The sequence below is a fragment of the Canis lupus genome, chromosome 1, assembly GCF_003254725.2.
Source record: "Canis lupus dingo isolate Sandy chromosome 1, ASM325472v2, whole genome shotgun sequence".
Classification (NCBI taxonomy): Eukaryota; Metazoa; Chordata; class Mammalia; order Carnivora; family Canidae; genus Canis; species Canis lupus.
The window spans coordinates 69514110-69537792 of record NC_064243.1 but is presented as its reverse complement, the minus strand read 5'-3'; the positions used below and the strand labels follow the sequence as shown (position 1 = coordinate 69537792).

The window sequence follows — 23683 nt, the reverse complement described above, 5'->3', positions numbered from 1 at the left end:
AGCCAGGAATGGTCACTTCAGCCAGGAGCATCCTGCTCTGCGGAGACGTGTCCCGTTCAAAATGCCAGTTGTGCTTGGTGTGCAAACACCGACTCAGGGGAGTGTAGCTGGTGTCGATCGGGAGTTTTAGTCGCAGGCAGCGTGTCGGCTGTAAGTGCATGAGGAACTTTAGGGTAAGGTACCAGGAGCTCCTAGAATCCCCAGGAGGTGCAGAGCATCAGGCTGGAGACCCAACAGCAGCAGGAAGGCCCCACTACACGGCCAGCTGCTCCAGGGGACCCCCAGGGGACCCCCCCCCGGCCACTACCATTCCCAAGGGCCGGCCACCCCTCCACCACCCTCACTGGAACGGGTTGAGTCCATGCAGTCAGCACTCGCCTGGGGTACCCCAGGTCATGTGCCTGAACCCCAGTGACAAAGAAGGCTGACAGAGTGAGCTCCAGCCCCTACCTCAGGCCCTCTACCCTGCACTTGCGGTAGCAAGTTCTCTCCCAAGAGGAAGGTGTTCAAAGATGCTGGGAAGTCAGAGTTGGCAAATATCCATGAAATCCTCCGAAGCCCCCCTATCACAGCTCCTTCATACAGACATTTCTCAAGCAGGAACCGGAGAAAAATAGCTTCCAAATGTGCTTTCTAGAGTCTTACAAGGGTATACTTAGCTTCTCCCCACTGTTCCATATTCATTCTATTTTTTCTGCCTCAATTACCATATCAGGTATTTTTTGGATTGGTGCATACATATCACTAATGTTGCCTTTGTCAGAACTATAATTCCTGTCCAGGTATAAACTTACTCTTTGTCCTCTCTCCGCCTGCAGCTTTATAGATCCCACACAAGCATTTACCAAAAAAAAAAAAAAAAAAAGATTTTTAAAAATTATGGATACCATATATGTGTTTTTAAAAATAAGCCAGGAGAGGACACTGACCTTGTGCCCACCCGGGTTCTGGCGGGAAGCGTGGGAAGCAATCTGAAGGGTCGTGCCAGTTCGCTCTAAGGTTAAGAACGAGAGCCCCGAACGCCATACAGCTGCTCAGGCTGGCAGGCCTGCAGGCCGGTGGGTCGGAGTTGTGCCGAACACACACAGGTATAGGGCAGCGTCCTGGGATAGTGGCTTTTCAGAAATGGTTTGAACCACTAAAGGGAAAGAACGGAAGTTTACTGGAAAGTATGAAGTGACTCCTCAGTTGTGTTGTTCCTAACTTTGATGCTTTGACCTTAAGGACTTAATGACCTTCCCATAAGCGACCAAGGCAGACTCTGCAGAGGAGCAACTACTGCAGTTTGCATCTTAAAATCATCCCAAGTCGCTTCAGGGTATCAGCTGCCCTTACCGGGTGCAAATAAGCAGCTTCCGGTGTATCACATTGGTGATGCCAGCGCCCTCCTTCAGCACTCAACTTCCTTTTTATTCCCAGAACCATAATCCAGGGGGAAAGTTCTGTAGCTGTATCAGAATTTTAAATTCGCTGACTCAAAGTGAATTTCTTTAATATTCATGTTTACTATGAGTGAAATAATACAAGGTTTTGTGTTGTTAGCCTGCGTGCTGCTATCAAATTCATGTAGGGACTTGGAAACTATTTTTTTTTAAAGTACACTGGATCTATTTATTTTTTATATGGGTTCTCTTTACCTGAGAAAGATTGGAATTCAGAAATGCATCTACAATTTGTCCAAAGAACAAATTATTATAATAGAATTTTTGAACATGATGAATACAATGGATAACAATCGATCATCCGAGTTACGTTTGGACATACTATAGGTTTATTGTCTTTAATTACTTAATGAAATAAATCTGAATTTGTCACATAACATGGTAGCCGGTTTATGCATCTGTGAGTGTGTGCGGAAGTGCAAACGTATCTTATTGGTCATAGATCTGAAATGAGGTGTAGAATATGCAGTTAACACTGATTGATTTACCTCCTTGGGAGAACACCTGGTGTTTGGAATAGCTGGGTGGGGGCACACTGGGGTTTGGAGAGAACAGTGTGAATCCTAAGCATGCTTGCGCTCCCGAGTCGGCAGGTCTCACAGGGCGGTAGTTAGCCTAGACCGAGAAGTGGATTGATACGGTGAGAGAACGTTCTGCAAACAGGCCAAGTGCAAAGCTGACGGACTCTTGTCCTGCTGTTGAAAATATAACTTTAAAAAAAAAAAAAAAAGAAAATATAACTTTTTAACACCCCTTAAAGTAGTTATCTAGGACCTACCATTTTTCCAGTGACTGAAAGATGTTGGACTTTTGTTATAAACATAGGTACCATCGCAGTTTCCCTGCCTCAAGATGGGAACTAACACGCATGGAACAGAATGTGAAGCATCCAACTCTTGATTTTCAGCTCAGGTCTTTATCTCGGGGTTGTGGGTTCAACCCATATTGGGATCCTTCATTGGGATCCGTGCTGGGCACAGAGTCTGTATTAATAAAGAAAATCACTTCTCAGTGGTGGACGATCCAGAAGCCACAATGCATGTCCTGGACCAAACCAAGACCAATTAATACCATCTTAGGACAACATATTCTGGTGATGTAACCCTACAAGCAATTACTCTATGACTCTGATTAGTGGGGAAAGGTCATTTTGAATATTTCAGATCCCAAACTTAGATTTTTACAAATTCTTCTTTGGTTTTTAGAATGGATCCATGAAGAAAACAACATGTTTTGCCGTATATTTTCCATTATTTTCAGAAACCTTCTTTAAAGGAAGATTTTATTGGTAAGAATTAGAATTTTTAAACCCTAAATTAAATATCTGGGGATCCGTCCTCTCCAGTTCCATCCTATCAGCTGACAACTCTGATGTTATAGAACTTCAGGGCTTCAGGGAGCTGGCTGAGTCATAAGAAAGTGACCCCCTTGGTTGCCCGTTAGTCCTTAACGTGGTAGAGAGGAAGTGTTGCATTGTGGAAAGTCGGTGGCTTTGAAGATCCAAGTCTAAATTTAGCCCCACCTTTTATTAGCTCTATAAATAGCCATTTAGCTTTACAGCCACTTAACCATTTACACCCCAGCCCCCCACCCTGTTTCCTAGCTTCCTAATCTGTAAAACAATCCTAGTACCTTCCTAGCAGGGTCAGTGAAGGGAAGAAAAGTAAGGACCTGCCTAAATCACCTGGCACGCAGGCATCTAACCAATGGAAGCAATGATTCTTACCTAAGAGACCTGTAACCCCAGATTGCAAACAGGACACTCCCTCAGCCTTTCACTTAGTTTGGGAAGACTGGAGGAGTTCCTTGGGAATAAAGGTTATTTATGGATACAGGCTGAGAAGAGCTCTTTCTCCTGAAATCCTGTTAACCTGGATTATGAGACAGTGAAAATTGCCCCGGAAAGTTGAGATGGGGCCCCGGGGTTGCAGCTCATGGCCAGCTCCCTAACAGCAGAGGCCTTGCATTAGGCACTCAGTCTCCTAAAGGCCATTTCTTCATTTGAAAATCAAGGCAAGCCCCAAAATATCTTTGCTTCCTATCTTAAAGGTTTATGTAAGGAAGCTGTCTCGGAGCAGGAAAGCCCTCCACCATCAAGGGACTTCATGGTAGGCAGCTCCCTGCCTTCCAGCTGGAAGGCCTCACTCCTTTCATCTTTGCTCCTGCTGTCACTTCCCTGGCACATAATTAGCAGTTTGTGGGGTGCTATTTGGGTTTTCTTTGTGTTTGGCGTTGTTTTGTTAATTCTCTGTGAAGCTAAGTGATTTGAGGTGATTTAAAATTCTGAAGTTGACGGTGCTCTGGCAATGGTGTTGTCCGAGCATGAAGAATAAGGACGTGTAAGTAATGGTGAAAACACACTGAAACTACCAGAGCTCCTGCTTAGGACTTCCTTACACCAACACAGCACCCACTTCCATGAATGAGGAAAAAAGTGAGGAGAGGCAACAAGGGAAAACGATACATTTATTAAAACGCATGAAAATGCATAAACTCATTTATAAATAAATGTAGGATTTGCCCAGTGAAAAAATAGCTAAAATCCATGAGTAAACTGGATTTTACATATGAAATGATTACATATTTGATCTCCAATAATTTCCCCTCCATCATGATCTCTTAGTAGCAGCAATTTTGCAATGACTTATAGAAAAAGCCGTTACCAGTGAGTATCAAGGGGGGGTGGGGGGAGTTTTTCAAGGATTTTCTTTAAAAATGAACCAGTGCAAACAAATTCAGGTTATAAGGAATACAGTAAGACCTAGGGCTTATCTTCAGAAAAGTAGAAAATAAAAATCCCAAACATTCATTCATTAAGAAATGAAAAAGCAAACTACATTTTGATCATTAAAAAATAATACATATGGATGTTATAAAACATTCTTAACTAGTAATTATAATAATTACACTTAGAAACGCTCATTCAAGTACTAGTGTTCAATAAACATTCAGATTCCCATTAAAAGTAACACTAGATAGAGACTTGTGTGGACAATACTACTTCTGATTTAATAGCAACAAAAAAAATCACATCAACAGAAGGCAAGTGACCATTAAAATACTGTATTTTTTTTTTTGTCTGTAAATGATTTTTCACAGTCTGTGCACATCACCTGCGGGAACCCAAGGACCATGTCGCGACAGCTAATGAAGTCCTTTCTGTAAAATGATTCTTGATATTACAGAAACAAACATGCGAAAGCACAGGGTCAGCTCTAAACACAACAGGGCAGAACCAGTTTTCTTTGGCAAGAAATCGTCAGCTCCTGGCGGAGCAGTCGTGGCCTGTTGCGTGGCCGCGCTCAGGGCCTGGGGTGCGGGGGGGCGCCTGGAGCACCCGGTCACCCGGGTCACCGCCGGGCCGGCTGCTAGCAGGTCTTCCTTCCAGAAGCTCCCTCCTTATCCTGGCCTGAGTCTCCGGTTTTAACAAGAGTTCCTTTATCTGCTTCACCTTGGACTTCAGACCCATCCTTTCTCGCCGCAGAGCTTCACGAATTAAGTCCTGGAGTCCAATGGGCCTCTTGCCTGCGGGGAGAAAAAATTATATGACACATTTTACATTCAAATGCCAGTGAAAAGCATTACATAGGGCACACCGACTTACCAAAGGAGGTTAAAAGAAACCTTTATGTTGTTGCCCACGTTTTATAGAAAAGGTGGTTGCATTTTGCCAAAAAATATATCATTTGCACGAAACGAATTTGCTGTAAATAAAAGTCCCCGCGTGGCAACAGCAGACGGAGGACAGACGTGAGACACTGTGGACCAACAGGGTGGAGGACGATCCCGACGGGCAGGGTCTTCGGTTTAGCACTTGCAGCTGCCAGCCAGGCAGCAGGGATGGCAGGGCTCCCTCCAGCCCAGGCCCTTGGTGGCCTTCCGTCTGTGTCCAGGAGGCACAGCCCAGAGCCGCCCGCCTGGGCTGTGCGGAGGGCAGGTGGGACCTGGGCCCCTCTTCTCCCACAGTGCACCTGCTGCCCGTGGCGCCGTTTGTCCCCCGTGGTGCTTCAGAAACGCAAGCACATTGGCCACGGACGTAGGAGGCCGTCTCCACAGACTGGACGAGAGCCGGCGGTGCAGGCGGTGCGGGCGGTCGGTGGGCCCGCGGGCCCGTGGGCCCGGCAGAGGGGAGCAGGTGCCTCCCGGGGCGGGGGCCTGCCCGGGCCTCACCTCCCGCTCTGGTCGCCGTCAGCACCACCCCGGTCAGCCGCTCGGGCCTTCCCGGAGCTCCCATCCGCGGGCTTGCCTCTGCTCTGCGTCTCCTCCAGGTACTGCTGCACGGCCTTGAGCACTGCGTTCTCCACCAGCCTCTTGCTGAGCCTTAGCAGCTCAGCATCGTCGGGCTCCCCTCCGTTCTTAGCACCTACATTCCGCGACAGAGAAGAGAGGTCACAGAGGTCATACTGCCACCGGGACTCGCACGCACGGCCGGCTAGCTCACTTAGCTAAAAAGTGCAAGTGTCCTTCAATCTGGCAAATTGGACCTTTACATCCGAGAACACAGGTTTGGCTTTTCATTCGGTATTTGCAGAAACAGGAAATTGCCTATTCCTGGAGATTTCAGATTGAAAAGTAGTTCAGTAACCCCAGTCTAAGAATACTCCACCTCCTCATGCTAGAAGCTTCCCATTTCTAGAATTTTTGTTCTTCTTTCATCCATGGCTGTTTGCTACTATGAAAGTCCATGTGCCCACACCGGGAGCCTCTGGCACGTGGACTGCACCTACTACATCTGCATCTGCTTTTCCTTCGCCACTGCCAAATGTCAGGTGATTAGGATTTCCCAATCAACTCGTTTTTCCCAATCAACCTGCTGGCCCACAGGTTAGTTGCTAATAAACTTGCAGAACTTCCGTGAAGACGATTACTACTGCTACGAACTGGTTTAACCTTGTAAAACTAATATTCTTTTTTTTAAATCTCAGTGCTATCACTGCAATTGAAGAAATAAAAAACTCTTCAAGAGTTAGGATGATGACAGTAAATTACCAGATGTTAATACTTCATAGCCATTTTATTTCCCAGCTAGTGATGATCAAGGTTTGACTATTCCATCTTTCATTTTACTGTAAAAGGTCTGGTTCTCATCTATTCCTATGCTAGACATTTCCCACTCACTCTCTTCCTTGTCTCCATTAACTGGGGAAAAAACACACGGGACTCGTGGCTCATGCCCATTCAGTCCCTCATCTCCTTCCACCAAGCTGCTAACCCAGAAAGGCAGATGACTGGAGGCAAAGACATTCAAGCACCCAAATATGATAAACAAATATCAACAGATCCCAAGTAAGTGACAGAGAGCAGTAAAATAATAGTTGGGGATTTCAATATTCTACTTTCAACAATGAGAGGATCATCTGGCCAGAAAACCAACTGGACTTGAACGATACCCAGGGATCCCCTGAACGATACTTTAAACTAAATGGACCTAACAGACATATACAGAACGTCTAATGGTAGTCAAAATAGTATGGTATTAGCATAAAAACAGACACATAGACCAAGGGAGCAGAATCTAGAGCCCAGAGATAAACTCATGCATAATATTTGACAACGGAGCCAAGAAAACACAATGGTGAAAAGACAGTCTCTTTGATAAATGATGCTGGGAAAACTGGACATCCACATGCAAAAGAATGAAACTGGACCTCTAGCTTATGCACATACACAAAAATTAACTCAAAGTGGATTAAAGGCTTAAACCTAAGACCTAAAACCAGAAAACATCTAGAAGAAAACAAAGGGAAAAAAGCTGCTTTACATCGGTCTTGCAATGATTTTTTTGGATGACCCTAAAGAGCAAGCAATGAAAGTAAAAATCAGCGAGTCAGACTGTATCAAACTAAAAATCTTCTTCAGAGCAAAAGAAATAATCAACAAAATGAAAGGGCAATCTACAGAATAGGAGGATATATTTGTAAATCATATATCTGATAAAATATCATATATTTTGATATTCAAAATATATGAGGAACTCCTACAACTCAATAGCAAAGACATAAACAATCCAGTTTAAAAATGGGCCGAGGACTTGAATAAACATTTTTTCCATGACATGCAAATAGTTAACAAGTACATGAAAAGGTAAAAGGTGCTTCAATATTACCAATCATCAGGGAAATGCAAATCACAACCACAGTGAGATATCTCCCCACACCCATTAAAGTTATCAAAAAGCAAGAGATAGCAAATACTGACAAGAATGTGGAAAAAAGGGAGCCCTTGTGCACTGTTGATGAAAATGTAAATTGGTGCAGCTATTATGGAAAACAGTATGGAGGTTCCTCAAAAAATTAAAAATAGAATTACCATGGGATGCAGCAATCCCACTTCCAAGTATATATCTTTAGAAGACAAAATCACAATCCCAACAAGACATCTGGGCTCCCATGTTTATCGCAATATATTTCACAACAGCTAAGATATGAGCGTAGTGATGAATGGATAAAGAAAATGAGGTATTTATATAAAATGAAATATTCAGCCATAAGAAGGAGGAAATCCTGACATTTGTGACAACATGGATGGAACTTGAGGGCATGATGGTTAAAGGACACAAACTTTCAGTTATAAGATGAATACTCCAAGATCTAAGGGGCCCCAGGTAACTAGAGCTAACAACACTGTGTCGTGTACCTGCACTGTTGCTATGAGAGTAGAGCCTTAATGTTCTCACTATAACAACAACAAAATATAATTCTATGAGGTAAAGATGTGTTATTTAATATTTTTGTGGCAAACATTTCTGTAATCTACATATGTACCAAACCATCACATTCTATACATGAAACTTACACAATGTTATATGTCAATTACATCTCCAAAAGGTTGGGGAAGAACAAGAGGTAACTAGAGTGCTTGCACGTGAAGGTCAGCTCAGTTTTGGAATGTCATCCGTGGCCTCCAGAAGGTAAAAGCCCAGTGTTGAGCTTGCATTCTTAGGTCTGGGGCAGGTAGTTACTAAGGGTGTTGAGCAGGAAGATGGACACTTATTTTCTATCCTTACATATAACAGGGATTGAAATTCAAAAGCACATATGCTAAAGGTCTCCAACCCTCCTTCGGAGCCCACCACGTCTACTCAACCCACATCCAGGAGCAGCTCTGTTTATAACCATCAATCCTAGCAACATCCAAGCCAATGAGAGATACGTTGAAGACCCATCTAGACTTGCTACAAGAGGGAGGCCTTGGCCTTAGCAATGGCTTTCTCCTCAAAAGTGGCAACATGGCAACCCAAACCCATGATCAAATGTTCTAGAAAGAACATTTGTGGTGCAAAATATGCTCAGAATTCAGTAAGCTTCAACTCCATAATATCTACGTGGAAGTCGTTAAACATAAATATGTTAGGATATTATTAAAAGAAAGATAAAGAAATTCATTACTAATACCACGTGTGAAGGCAATTTAGGACTATTTTTATTAGTAAGAATGAATGAATATATTGCGTAATACTTAAAGGATTACACCTTATAAGATGTTTATACTGTGTAGCTAATACCTCCAAATATGTTACCCATCTGGAACTATCTGTATAATGGCCCTTCAAATTTAAAAGGGAGGTTGTGCCTGGGTGGCTTAGTTGGTTGAGCATCTGACTCTTGATTTCAGCTCAGGTCATGATCTCTGGGTGGTGAGATGGAGACCCGCATGGGGCTCCTCCATGCTCAGCAGGGAGTCTGCTTAAGATTCTCTCTCTCTCCCCCTCTGCCCACCCTTCAACTCATACTCATGCTTGCTCTCTCTCTCTCAAAAAAAAAAAAAAAAAAAAAAATCCCCCAAACATAAAAACATTAAAAAAGGAAAACTCAAATTCCAAATAAAGGAATGCTCTTTAAGTACCCTCCAAAACACTGGAGATGACTGTACCTGCCACCCTACTTGTGCTGTGCGCCTAGGCCAAAGAATGCATTTCTCTAGGCTGTCCCTTACCCTAGTCAGCTTGAAGATAACATCAGTCATCACGTCACTGACAGGTCATCAGTAAGAGAGCAGAGGTTGTATTGGAGTCTGATCTAACTCATTCCCTAAAATGCCTCAGGTCAAATAATCTCTGTTTCTGAGATTTTTTCTGTGTGCTATGAAATGTTCTCATTACTTCAAACACTAAAAGATTTAAAACACAAAAATCTTCCCACAAAAAAGTTAATTTTCCCTTCTGCTTTTCCTATTTCTGATCATGTTTTCGCTCTTATCGAAGTCAACCAAGCTCAAGACTGTCTTCATCTCTGACTCTTTCATTTCTCTCATCAATTGATTTAATCACCAAGCCCCATCAACGTGCTTTTCACAATTTCCTCTCGTCAGTGCATCTGGCATAATCCCTCTAGATTAATATTTCTAAAATGTCCCTTTTAGTCTCCATTGAATCTATAGGAAAATTTAAACTCATCTTCCTAAGCTTTCTAAAATTGACCTTTGGTGATCTCCCACCACTGCTGTGCTCCCACTGTCAGCTTCCGGTGTCTCCTGAGGGGCCTCCATATCATCCTCTATTTCTACATGACCCTCCCTTTCTCTATTTAAAATCCCACTGCTCCATGAAGCCTTCCCTGACTAACCCAGCCAGGATAGTACAAGGTCATTCGGTCATTCATTCACATATGCACTGAGGACTTCCAGTACACCTGGCTAGTCTAACCTATGGAGATGGAGCAGAGAACAAAACAAAGTCCTACTGGTTTTCCTTTAGAAATTATGAGCATTGTTTATGAATGTATTTATTCAACAACTATTGATTATCTGCTCTGCTTAATATACGGTCTTGAGTACAGAAGCCAGGTCCTAGGCTTCTCAGTCATCTCTCACTCTTCTAATGTATGAGGACAGTTTATCGAATACCATGAGAGCTCAACAAATATTTGTTAGTCTAATGAACTATTGATTAAAATCCTTGAGGACTCTAAATGTTGCTATCTTGCTATAAGGATAGCATACCTTGGCCAGAAATCTGCATTTAATATTAATTTAAAGCAAGAGCAGAGAATTCCAGAGTAATTCAAATAGTCATGTGAAAAATCTCCAAACATTTGGCTTGATAAACCTGGCCAATATGACAAAATATCCAGCCTAAGGGATAAATATTAACCATCTACGATAACGAACCAATCAACCAAAAAAGCAAAGAAATTTAGAAATGAATCTTCCAATCTGTCCTGAACTTTACCTTATGATTTCCATAAAGCATCATCAACCCTAACCATGAGCTCAAGGAAGACCCTACTGGAAGGTTCATCAAGGAGCCTCGAAAGAGCAGAGCAATTCCAAGAATGTGTGTCTTCATTCCAGTAAGACCTTATTTGTAGTCCCGCTTTTAACAGACTTATTTTCAACTTACTTAACAAAAGGCATCCTAAGATTTAAGTAATACTGTATTTTTCTTCCACCTACTACTTGAATAAATGTATGTCTCCAGAGTGACCTCTAAGATAAATGGCTACCTTCCTTTTACCTGAAGCATAGAGTAAAATGGCATTTCAACATGTCATTGCAAGGTACACAAACTATCTTTTGATATTCCAACAAAGGCACACACAAAAATATTCCCAACCTGGGAAGCAATTTCTTGGTAAAATTTTCTTTCTTGGTCTAGTTGGGTTATTCAATATCATACCTACTTAAAGTTACAGATTAACCTGTGTGTTTGACACTGTTATTTTAGAAATCTCCCTAGAATATCTTCAATAAATTTCTTTTTTTTTTTAAAGATTTTATTTATTCATGAGAGACACAGAGAAAGAGGCAGAGACACAGGCAGAAGGAGAAGCAGCCTTCTTTTTTTTTTTTTAAAAAAAGAGTAAGTCATGCTAATCTTTTTTAAAAAGAACAAAAGAAATCTCTTTTACAATGCCATGCAAGACCAAGGGAGAAAGTACAACCACATTAAAAGTACTCAATTGTCCCAATCAAAATCCCAGCAAATTATTTTATGGATATCAATGAACTGATTCTAAAGTTTCTATGGAGAGGAAAAAATAACATAATAGTGGAGGAGAAGAATAAAGTTGGAGGACTGAAACCACCCACCTTCAAGACCAACTATACAACTATAATAAGACCGTCTGGTATTGACAAAAGAATAGACAAATATATCACTGGAACAGAGAGAGCCCAGAAACAGACCTACACAAAAACAGTCAACTGATCTTTGCAAAAGGAGTAAAAGCAATACAATGGGGCGGACAGTCTCTCTAACAAATGATGCTGGAACAACTAGACATACACATACATGCAAAATAATGAATCTAGCACAGACTCACACCCGTCACAATAATTTACTCAAAATGCATCACAGACCTAAATCATAAAAAGCAAAACCATAAAACTCCTAGCAGATAACATAAGAGGAAATCTAGATGACCTTGGGTATGACAATAACTTTTTTATATAAAACTGTGAAGATACAGGGACACCTGGGTGGCTCAGTGGCTGAGCGGCTCCCTTCTGCTCAGGGTGTGACCTCGGGGTCCTGGGATCAAGTCCCGTATCCAGCTCCCTGCAGGGATCCTGCTTCTCCCTCTGCCTGTGTCTCTGCCTCTCTCTCCGTGTCTTTCATGAATAAACAAAATCTCAAAAAAAAAAAATACCTGAAGATATAGCCCATGAAAGAAATAACTGATAAGCTAGACTTCACTGAAATTAAAACCTTTGCTCTGTAAAGAAAAAAAAAAAAGTAAAGCAAATTGGAATACAAGCCACAGTCTGGGCAACAGTAAGAAAACAAATAACTCATTTAAAAAATAGGTCAGAGATCTTAATGGAAATCTCACCAAAGGAAAAAAAATATATATATATATATATACAGAGAGAGAGAGAGAGAGAGAGACAGCAAATAAGCATATGAAACAATGTTCCGTGTCATAGGCCATCAGGGAAATGCAAATTAAACAACAACGAGATGGCAGGGCACACCTATCAGGATGGCCCAAATCCAGAACACTGACAATACCAAATGCTGACCAGATAGGGGCTCCAGAAACTTTCATCCGCTGCTGGTGGGAATGCAAAATGTTTTAGCCACTTTGGAAGATGGTGGGTGGTTTCTTACAAAAACTAAACATATTCTTACCGTACAATCAAACAAGCATATGCGTTAGTATTTACCCAAAGTATCTGAAAATTTAGGTCCATACAAAGACCTGCACATGGATGTTAACAGCATCTTTTTCTTCATGTTAACTCTTTTAGTTCAATTTTATATTTATTTTTATTTATAGCATCTTTACTCATAATTGCCAAAACTGAAGCCAAGATGTCCTCTAGTAGGTCAATGGATAAACTGTGGTACATCCGGAGAATGGAATATTCTAGGCAGTGCCAAAAAGAAATGCGCTATCAAGCTATACAGTGACACGAAAGAACCTCGAATGCATGTTAGTAAGGAAGCTGACCTGGAAGGGCTTCCTGCTGCCTGGTTCCGAGTCTATGATACTCTGGAAAAGGCAAAGCTATGGACACAGTAAAAGGATGGGAGCTCGCAGGGTGGGCTGGGGAGGTGGACGGCAGAGGGACAGTAAGCTATAGGACAGCATCGTGGGGGGACACTAAGCTGTAGGACAGCATCGTGGGGGGACGCTAAACTGTAGGACAGCATCATGGGGAGAATGTGGCAGGGTGTGCTCGTCCAAGGCCTTGGACCACTGACACCTAGAGGCCCAGGTGTAGCGGGTCCACACAGGCTCTGGGCGGAGGCGCGGGTGGGGCGGCTGCATGCGAGGGGGACGGGGCCAACAGGAAATCTCTGTACCTTCCTCTCAATTTTTCTTTGAACCTAAAACTGCTCCAAAAAAACAAAGTCTAAAAAAAAAAAAAAGTTCCCACTAGCTCACATCCCAGCTGCCAGGAACTTGCCGTGGTACCTGAACAAAGGCCTCCCAAGCTCTCCGGCCACTTGCCCCATTCCGCCTCCACTTCCCGTGGCATAACCGTGGGCTCCTTAGCAGTGCATTTTTTTTTTTTTTTTGACTGAGCTTACCTTTTTTTTTCATCTACCCAGGTAAAACGAGACGCTAATATAGATCTGTAGGTTCTTCTGAAGATTAGGGTGGCACAGTCAACTGCCCTGCACACCACTCCCAACTTAACTGTGATGAGGAACAGATCAAGAATTGTCCCCAAGTGCACATTTAACTCACATTGTCCTTGGGCGCTTATCCACCCAAAGTGTTAGCTGTAACACTCCAGGAAATAGAGTTCCTATAAATAAAGCTTCCCTCTTCTTGCCAAATACCAAAATGCCTTTCCATCGCCAACACACACAGACATGCGCGTACACACACACACACACACACACACACCCCAGAATATTTTAGAATAAAAACACTAAAACTATATTTTAAATATTTCCTATAACATAAATTTCAAAAGGGGGAAAAAACATGCCTTTGTAAGTTTTATTCTGGATTCAGTAGCACAGATGGTGCTTTATGTAAAAAAAAAAAATGGACAATCCCTCCGGAGGGATCCTGGAGATCCCCACACTGTGTCCCTCCATCCACCCCACCCTTGACATTTTTAAATTGGAGGGGCAGATGGCATGCAGTTAAACTGAATACCACTAATAGCCTTAAGGGGAAACAAAGGAGAGATAAGGTCCCAACAGGCAGTCGATCTACAGCCGCAGCCAAAGCTGTCGTGATGACAAAGTTATGAGCCTCTCAGGTCTTTTGTTAACACACTGGTGCTGGTACCTACAGAGTCCTCACTTCATTCCACTGTTCCCCGGGTCGCAGCCTGAACCCAACCCCCGATCCACACATCCTTGTAGGAACCTTGTAGGATCCTTGCAAACATTCCAAATCACGTGGCTTAGGATGGTTCTCAAGACCGCCCTTCCTACAGTCATATCACAGAAGGGACAAGACACATTTGCTGGATGTCTGTAGGCCCAACAGCCTGCCAAAGAAATCTTTCCAGACATCATGTAATCGCCTTGTAGAGATTTCTCGTTTTCCTCCATCTGTAACATCGGTTCTCTGAGTCCTTATTAGGATCCACACTGTTCTCATACAAGTTTTACTGTAATGCTATCATGTCTTATTGGAAGCCTTGGTGACGAGCTAGAACTCTGGGTGGCGATGTGACAACTCCTACTATGTGCGTAAGGGCAGAAAACTATGTAGCTATGAGTCTGAGAGCCAATCTGCCACTTTCTATCTGCACAGCCTGTTCGCAATCTCTCTAAACCTGAATTTTCCTTCACTAGGTCATTTGTGAGGATAACATACTTTGCATTGCTGTTGGAAGCATGAGAGATAAGGTATGGAAAACACTTAACATTGTACCTGGAATATAGTAGGCTCTCAAAATACGGTGCCTATTTTATTAGTACATTTTATTTTTTTTTATTTTTTTATTTTTTAAAGATTTTAATTTTTTATTTATTTATGATAGTCACAGAGAGAGAGAGAGAGAGAGAGAGAGAGAGAGGCAGAGACACAGGCAGAGGGAGAAGCAGGCTCCATGCACCAGGAGCCCAATGTGGGATTCGATCCCGGGTCTCCAGGATTGCACCCTGGGCCAAAGGCAGGCGCCAAACCGTTGCGCCACCCAGGGATCCCTATTAGTACATTTTATACATGTATTATGATTAGATCTGAGTTCAATGTTTCTTTTAAATTTTATTTATTTATTCACGAGAGACACAGAGAGAGAGAGAGAGAGGCAAAGACACAGAGGGAGAAGCAGGCTCCCTGTGGGGAGCCCGATGTGGGATTCGATCCCAGGACCCCGGGGTCATGCTCTGAGCCGAAGGCAGACACTCAACTGCTGAGCCACCTAGGTGCCCCAGAGTTCAATTTATTTTAAGAATGAGCTCAATACTTACTATAAGCTAATCATTAATTTACTCAAACATTTTATTAAGTGCCTACTATGTGCCATTGCTAAGTATTTAAAAATAAATGTAATTGGAGCACCTGGGTGGCTCAGTTGGTTAAGTATCCAACTCTTGATTTTGGCTCAGGTGATGATCTCAGGGTCGTGAGATGGAGCCCTCATCAGGTTCTGCACTGAGCATGGAACCTGCTCAAAACTCAATCTCTCTCTTTTCCTCTGCCTTTGCCCTGCCCACCCGCCTGTGCTTCTCTCTCTCTAAAAAATGAATAAATGAATGAATGAATGGATATAAAATCTAATCTCTGACCACACAAAAGTCAGTCTAGGAGGATGAGAAATAATGATTGTTAAACAAATACTTAAGGAACTGAAGGTACTTCCATGGTACTGGCCTAAAGTGGTGAAAGTGTCATGGGTAAGGTGGGGGTAGTGCAGGAGGAAAGAAGGCTGGAGAGCAAGCACAGATAAAGGGCCTGTACCATGTACTACGTACCATGCTATGGAATCTAAGTTCATTCTATAGGCAACAGGCAATTATTGAAGAATTTTAAGCATAACATATTTTAGAAAATTCACTGTTAATTGCCATGTGGAATACGGAAGAAGGGTTGGAGAGGAGTAAAAATAGGGACAAGTTTATGAAGACAAAAAGAGAAACAATAAGGACCTGAACTATGGTAGAGGCAGGAAAATAAGAGACATATTACAGAGAGAGTTAAAACACAGGAATATTGGACCAGGGACCCAATTTAATTAGGAAAGGGTTTTAAGGAAAGAGGAAGTGGAGCGTGAAAAAATACATATGAAGAAATGTGACCAAAAATGTTTGAAATTCTATAAAAACTTAAACTCTAAATTCAAGAAGCTCAAAAATACCAAGTTTAAGAAATGTGAAGAAAATCATACCAAGTAACATCATGATCAAACTGCTAAAACCAATGTTAAGAGAAAACCATCAAAACAGCCAAAAGAAAAAGGATGCATTATACACAGAAGAACAAAGACAAGAACGACAGCAGACTTACTCATCAGAAACAATGCAAGCCAAAAGATAAGATTAACAACATCTTTAAAGTACTAAAAGAAAAAGAAAAGGCAACATAGAATTCTTTATCTGGACACGTTATCTTTCAAAAATGGGGATGAAAGATTTTTTTCAGACATATAAATGCTGAATTAATCATCAGCCAACCAGCACTAGAAGAAAAAGAAAAACTTCAAGCAGAAAAAAAAAAAAAAAAAAGATACCAGATGGAAATATGGATGTACTAAAAAACAAAAAAGAACTAAAAACTATGCATATGTAGATAAAAATTAAAGAATTTCTCTCATTCTTACTCTCTTTAAAAGACCATTGTTTGGGAGCACCTGGCTGGCTCAGTCAGTTGAGCATGTGACTCTTGATTTCTGATTGGGTGGTCATAGTCTCAGGGTCACGGGCTCTGTGCTGGGTGTGCAGCCTGCTTGAGATTCTCTCTCTCCCTATCTCTGTGCCTGTCCCCCCTTGCTCTCTCTCTCTCTCTCAAAAAAAAAAAAAAAAAAAAAAAAAAAAAGGCACCTGTTTTAAATGGAGTTTATAAAATACATAGATATAAAGCCCATGACAGCAACAGCACCAAGACTAGGCAAGAAAATGGAAATAGCTATTGTAAGGTTCTTATATAAAATGTGAGGTGGCATACTATTATTTGAAGGCATACCATCATAAGTTAAGAATGTATATTTTAAAACCCTAGAGCAACCACTAAAGTAAAAATTAAAAAGGGTATAACTAATAAATCAAATAATAAACATAGGTGGAATTCTACATTCTTAATACAAAATAAGCAGTAAAAGAGGAGGAAAAAGAACAAAGCAAGGTGGAGGATTTAAACTCGCCCATATTGCTAATCGAATAGGACAAAGAATAGTCTAAACACTTCAATAAAATGTTAAAGATTGTTAATTTGGATAAAAAACAAGAATCAACTATGATGTCTACCAAAAATCTACTTTCAAAATACAGAAAGATTAAAGGTAAAAGGATGGAAAGTGATATATCATGCTAATGCTAATCAATAGGAAGCTTGAGAGTCAATATCAAACAAAAGCAGATTTCAGGGGAAAAAAAGAGAATTACTTGAGATAAAGAGGAACATTTTATAATCTTAAGGAAATCAATTCATCAAGAGGATATAAAAATCCTAAATGGGGAATCCCTGGGTGGCTCAGTGCTTTAACACCTGTCTTCAGTCCAGGGCATGATCCTGGAGACCCGGGATCGAGTCCCGTGTCAGGCTCCCTGCAGTGGAGCCTGCTTCTCTCTCTGCCTGTGTCTCTGCCTCTCTCTCTCTCTCTCTCTCTCTCATGAATAAATAAAATCTTAAAAAAAGAAAATATTGTGAACTAAATGAAAATTAAAAAGAAATTAATTAAAACATATCAATTCTGTAGAATACAGCTAAAGCTGTACTTAGAGGGAAATTTATACCATTTTATGCTAAGATTAGAAAATAAGAAAGGTTGGTCTCAAATCAGTCATCAAAGCTGCCACATTAAAAACATAGGAAAAGAGAAGCAAATGAACCCCAAAGTAAATAGAGAAAAGGAAATAATTAAAACAATAGCAGAATGAATAGAAAACAAATACACAGTAGTGAAAAAGAAATAAAACCAAAAGCTGGCTGGTTGAAAAAAAGAAATCAGTAAGATTGATAATTCTCTATCCAAACTGATCAAGAACAAATAATAGAAGATATATATTACTGATATCAGGAATGGGAAAGGGAACATCACCATTAACTTATAAACATTAAGAGGATAATAATATTATGAACAATTTTATGCCAACAGATGCAACAAACTAACTACAATGAGCAAGTTCCTTAAAAGAAACAAACTACACAACTATTCAGGAAGAAACAGATAACTTAAATAGCCCTATTAAAGAAATTGAAATTATAGTAAAAAAAAAGAAATGTTTTGGGGTACCTGGGTGGCTCAGTCAGTTAAGTTTCTGCCTTCAGCTCAGGTCATGACCTCAGGGTCCTGGGGTGGAGCCCTGAGTTCGGGGGGTGAGGGGGGGCTCCCCTGCTTGTCCCTCTACTGCTGCCCCTACCTGCTTGTGTGCTCTCTCTCGCTTGTTCTCTCTCTCTCTCTCAAGTAAATAAATGAAATCTTGAAAAAAAAAAATCTTTGACGGATGGCTTCACTGTTGGTAAATTCTACCAAGTATTTTAGGAAGAAATTTTTACCAATTCACAAAATCTTCTGGAAAAATAGAAGAAAAAGAGAACAATCCCCAGTTCATTCTATGATACCTCAGCCAGACAGACACTGAAAAAAGGAAACTATAGAACAATGTCCCTCACAAATAGAACACGAAAACAAAAACCCTTATGAAAATACCGCCATATCAAATAGAGCGATGCATGAAAAAGATAATATATCATAAACAAGAGGAATTTATTCCAGAAATGCAAGATTGAGGTAAATTTGAATATCGGTATAATTCACCATACTAACAGACTAAATAAAGAAACACAATCACCTCAATATATTCAGAAAAAGAATTTGACAAAATTTAATATTCATGATAAACATGATGATAAGCACTCTTAGCAAACTAAAAATGGAAACAGTCTTAGGCTTAAAAGAGCTCCTATGAAAACCTATAGTAGGGATCCCTGGGTGGCGCAGCGGTTTGCCGCCTGCCTTTGGCCCAGGGCGCGATCCTGGAGACCCGGGATCGAATCCCACGTCGGGCTCCCAGTGCATGGAGCCTGCTTCTCCCTCTGCCTATGTCTCTGCCTCTCTCTCTCTCTCTCACTGTGTGCCTATCATAAATTAAAATAAAATAAATAAATTAAAAAAAAAAAAAAGAAAACCTATAGTAATGTCATACTTAACTGGTAAAAGGCAATGATTTTCCCCCGAGGTCCGGAACAATATTAAGATCTGCCCTCACCACTCCTACTCAGTACTGTACTACAAGTCCTAGTCACTGCAATTAGACAAAACAACAACAACTGAGTAAAAAGCCTCTTGATTGAAAAAGGAGTAAAACTGTCTTCATTTACAATATATATGATCATCTCTCTAGAAATCCTAAAGAAAATCTACAAAAACATACCTAGCAAGGTCACAGGATACAAGGACTATATTTTTAAAAGTAGCTGCATTTCTATATACTAGCCCAAACAACTCTAAATTGAAAATGAAAAATTTTTAAATATTTTTAATAGCATGAAATATAAAACATGTAGGGACAATTCAGCAAACTGTCTGCAACACCTATACTTTCTGTATACACAACTACAAGATTTCCTGAGGGGAATTAAGACATAAATAAATGGAGAGAGAAACTATACTCATTGATCAAAAGATACAATAGTGTTCAGATGTCAAACCTCCTTCAATTGTCCGACAGATGCAAAACTATATCCATCACAATCTCATCTGGATTTTTCATAGAAATTGACACGTTAATTCTTAAACGTATACAAAAATGTACTAGGAAAATGCAAAAGATACTAGAACAGCCAAAACAATTTTTTTAAAAGAGCAAAGATGGAAGACTTCTAGTACCTGATTTCAGACTTATTATGAAGCTATAGAAATAGAGAAAGTATGGGTGTCAGCATCACCATCAATGAAACAAAACAGAAAATCCAGAAATAGACTCACAAACATATGGCCAATTGATTTTTAACAAAAGTGCCAAAGATAATTCAACACACAGAGAGAATAATCTTTTCAATAAATGATGCGAGAGGGCACCCAGGTGGCTCAGTTGGTTAAGTGTCTGCCTTCTGCTCAGGTCACGATCTCAGGGTCCTGAGATCAAGCTCCATGTTGGGCTCCTGTTCAGCGAGAGTCTGCTTCTCCCTCTCTCTTGCTGCCCCTCTCCCCCACTCATACTCTCTCTCAAATAAATAAATAAAATTGTTTAAAAAAACTAAAAGGTGCTATGACCATGGTATAGGCACATGCAAAAGAGAACTATGACCCTTATTTCACATTATATATAAAATGAACTCATAACGGATCACGGATCTAATATAAGAGCCAAAAGTATAAAGTGTCTAGAAGAAAATATAGAATTTTTTAGTGACCTTCGATTAGGCAAAGATTATTTATTTATTTATTTAATTTTTATTTATTTATGATAGTCACACACACAGAGAGAGAGAGAGAGGCAGAGACATAGGCAGAGGGAGAAGCAGGCTCCATGCACCAGGAGCCCGACGTGGGATTCGATCCCGGGTCTCCAGGATCGTGCCCTGGGCCAAAGGCAGGCGCTAAACTGATGCGCCACCCAGGGATCCCTAGGCAAAGATTCTTAAATAGGACCCCAAAAACAAAATCTACCAAAAAAAAAAAAAGAAAAAAAAGGATAAAGTGAATTTCATCAAAATGTAAAACTTTTGCTCTTAAGACATGATTAAGGGGGAAAGGCACACAGAGTGGAAGAAAATATTTGCAAGACGTAGCCATTAAAGAATGTGTATCCAGAATACAAAAAAAGAACTCTTTCAATTTAGTATAAGAACAAAGAAGAAGATTAAAAATGGTCAGAAGAATTGAAGAGTTACTTCACAAAAGATATACAGATGGCCAATAAACGTGACAAATGCTCAATGTCGTTAGCCATCCAGGAAATGCAAATTAAAATTATCATGAGATACTGTCACCCACTAAAATTAAAATGTAAAAGATTAACAATATCAAGTGTTGGTGAGGATGAAAAGCAATTAGAACTCCTTCCTGTTGGTGGAAATGCAAAAATGGTACAGTCATTTTTTGTAAAAACAGTTTCAAAACTTCTTATAAAAATTGTTCTTATGAGAGTTGGCCATATTCTTTTTTTTTTTATAAATTTATTTTTTATTGGTGTTCAATTCGCCAACATATAGAATAACACCCAGTGCTCATCCCGAAGTTGGCCATATTCTTGACATGTAACCAGTGATCTCATTTCTAGCTAGAATTGAAAACAAACGAAATAAAATAATATGGCCACACAAAAACCTATACATAAATGTTTGTAGTAGCTTTATTCCTTTTTTTTTTTTAATTTTAGTAGCTTTATTCCTAATTTCCCCACACAACCGAAATATCCTTCAACTGGCGAATGCATCAACAGACTGTGATGTACCACGTAATAGAACAGGACTTGGCAATACAGAGGAATGAGTGCTGATACGTCAACAACACAGATGAAGCCGAAGTGCCTGATACGAAGTGAAAGAAGCCACACTCAGTAGATGCATAACACAGGAGTTTACTTTATGACATTCTGGAAAAGGCAAAACTATCAGCACCGAAGGACTGGGCACGAAGGCAGGGGTTGGCCTCAAAGGCGCACACGGGGATTGGGGCGATAAGGGAACACTTCCCGGTCTTGATTGTGGTGGTGGTTATGTGACCCTACATGTTGATCAAAACTCCCCAAACCATACGCACACACGAAAAGAGTGAATTCTATTGTATGACAATGACACCCCAATTTTAAAAAGTACTAAGAACAATTTCTCCCCACGATGAGGGGCAATGCCGGGGCCTACTGGGGTCACCGGTGGACCCTGCAGTTGGCACGTCGCCCCTCTCTGTTCTCTGCTGTCTACCTGCGGTCTCTCGCGGCTGCAGGCTCCAGGCACAGGGGCTTTCCTTCTGAATCCTATTCTGTATCGTGCTCGATACAAAAATCTGAAAAATAATTTCCAGTGTAACAGACAACGGGTGGTTTCTGATAATGAATGAAATCCAAATCATTTTGATTCTCCCCTTTGGTGTACAAAACATGTATCATTTGTTCCAATGATGGAATAAATGTTCAAAAAGAGCAAACTAACGTGGCAGCCGGTCCCCGCCCGACGAGCGGTCACTGTCACTGTTGGAATCTGTTTCCGAGGGGCGCTGTGCTCACTGCGGGTTGTTTCGCTCACTCGTTGTGCCTTGTATTGCTTGTACGCTTTCCCTAACCTAAAATGTTCTCTATTATATAGAGAGCATGCGGTTTGTTTTTTTTTTCTCCCTGAATTTTGATTCTTATATTTGCTCAGGCTGGAACGTGAGGAGTTCTCAATATCCTTGACTGTTTGCTCAAGGGCCCCTCCACATCATTTTGTGCGAAAATGCCAGGGAAATGCCGTTCAAGTTGTAATAAAAGCAGCAGAGGTTTCAAACACAAGCCCTGGGACAAAAGAGTATCAACAGGAGCATGGTTATGCCTAGAAAATTGTTCTTATGACAGGGAGCAAATAAATGGTAGTTTCAACCATGTCAAAGGCATCATGATCTTGTCTGACAGAAAAATAAGGGGGCTAGAAAATGAGCGTCGCTTTAAATCGTAAAACCATGTTCATGTGATTTTTTTTTATCATCTTAATATTTAAGAGAACTTTACATAAAAGGGGGCCACCTGGGAAGCTCAGTCGGTTGAGTGTCCAAGCCTTGGTTGCGGCTCAGGTCAGGATCTCAGGCTCCCAGGAGCCGAGCCGCACGCCGGGCCGGGCTCTGCACGAGTCTGCTGGAGATGCTCACTCTCCTGCCCCTGTGCCCTTCCCCCTCCTCTCTCAAACAAACAAACAAATAAATAAAATCTTTGAAGAGAGAGAGAGGGTTTTACATAAAACTTAAAAGCACAACTAGCTGGGATTAACTTTCACTTGTTCGACCAACGCGTGTGCTCGCGGGCCTGGGCTGACGTTCCAGGCCCCGGGTTGATTCAAGCAGAGCAAAGGCCCCTTTCCTGACCGAAGGTGGGGCCAGCAGGTAGGCCAGCAGGTAGGCAGCAGGTAGGCCAGCAGCACAAACGCTGCCGTCACTCTAATCCGCTGAATTAAACTAACTGTAGGTCCACGTTCCCTCTTGCACAGGCAATAAGGACGCACCGTGATCTAAAGGTCCCGGCCGAGAAAATCCCCATGGGCCGGTCGCCGACGGCGGTCACGGGGATACTTCCTTCCACTCGGTTAGCTGACACCCCACACTTCTCAACGTGCTCTCGGAAGCATTATTATTGCATCTGGTTCTCAAACATTCCTGTTGAGGTGAAATAAGTGTTGTTCTGCCCAGATGACAAGTAAGAACAACGAGACGCAAGGGGTCACACACACTGAGGTCACACAGCAGAAGGGATGGAAATCCGGACTCTCCCCCAGATTCAGGGGGATGGGTTCATCCAGGACACCGGCCCCAGGCACACACACCGCAGCGCTCGAGCCCCACAGCCCGGGGAAGCCGGAGCCTCCATGAGGGAAGCAGCATGGCTGAGTGGTTGGCTGACTAGGAAAACCAAATTCAGCAAGTTTCGCTCTCAGATGAAGATTTTTATACTAAATCATGGAGACGGATTACTGAAGTATAACCCCGTCCCTCCATCCCCCAGCTCTCCTTCTTCCTTCCTTCCATGTCCCCTT

General features: G+C 41.5%; 1 protein-coding gene across 6 annotated transcripts in view; it reads right to left on the bottom strand.

Annotated features, from left to right (window-relative positions):
* Window positions 1–3891: 3891 nt before the first annotated feature.
* The window catches only part of AKAP7 (A-kinase anchoring protein 7), a 127658-nt gene continuing 107866 nt past the window's right edge, over window positions 3892–23683 (bottom strand). For 2 of the 6 annotated variants that reach the window (XM_035707608.2, XM_035707609.2), the window contains 2 exons: window positions 5689–5805; window positions 3892–4967 (listed from right to left, as the gene is read on the bottom strand). In XM_035707608.2, the coding sequence (XP_035563501.2) occupies window positions 4702–4967; window positions 5689–5805 (383 nt within the window). In that variant the 3' untranslated portion in view covers window positions 3892–4701. Of the gene's footprint in view, window positions 4968–5612; window positions 5806–23683 lie in introns of those variants that run through there. The other 4 variants (XM_035707610.2, XM_035707616.2, XM_035707612.2 and 1 more) reach the window with 3 other exon arrangements.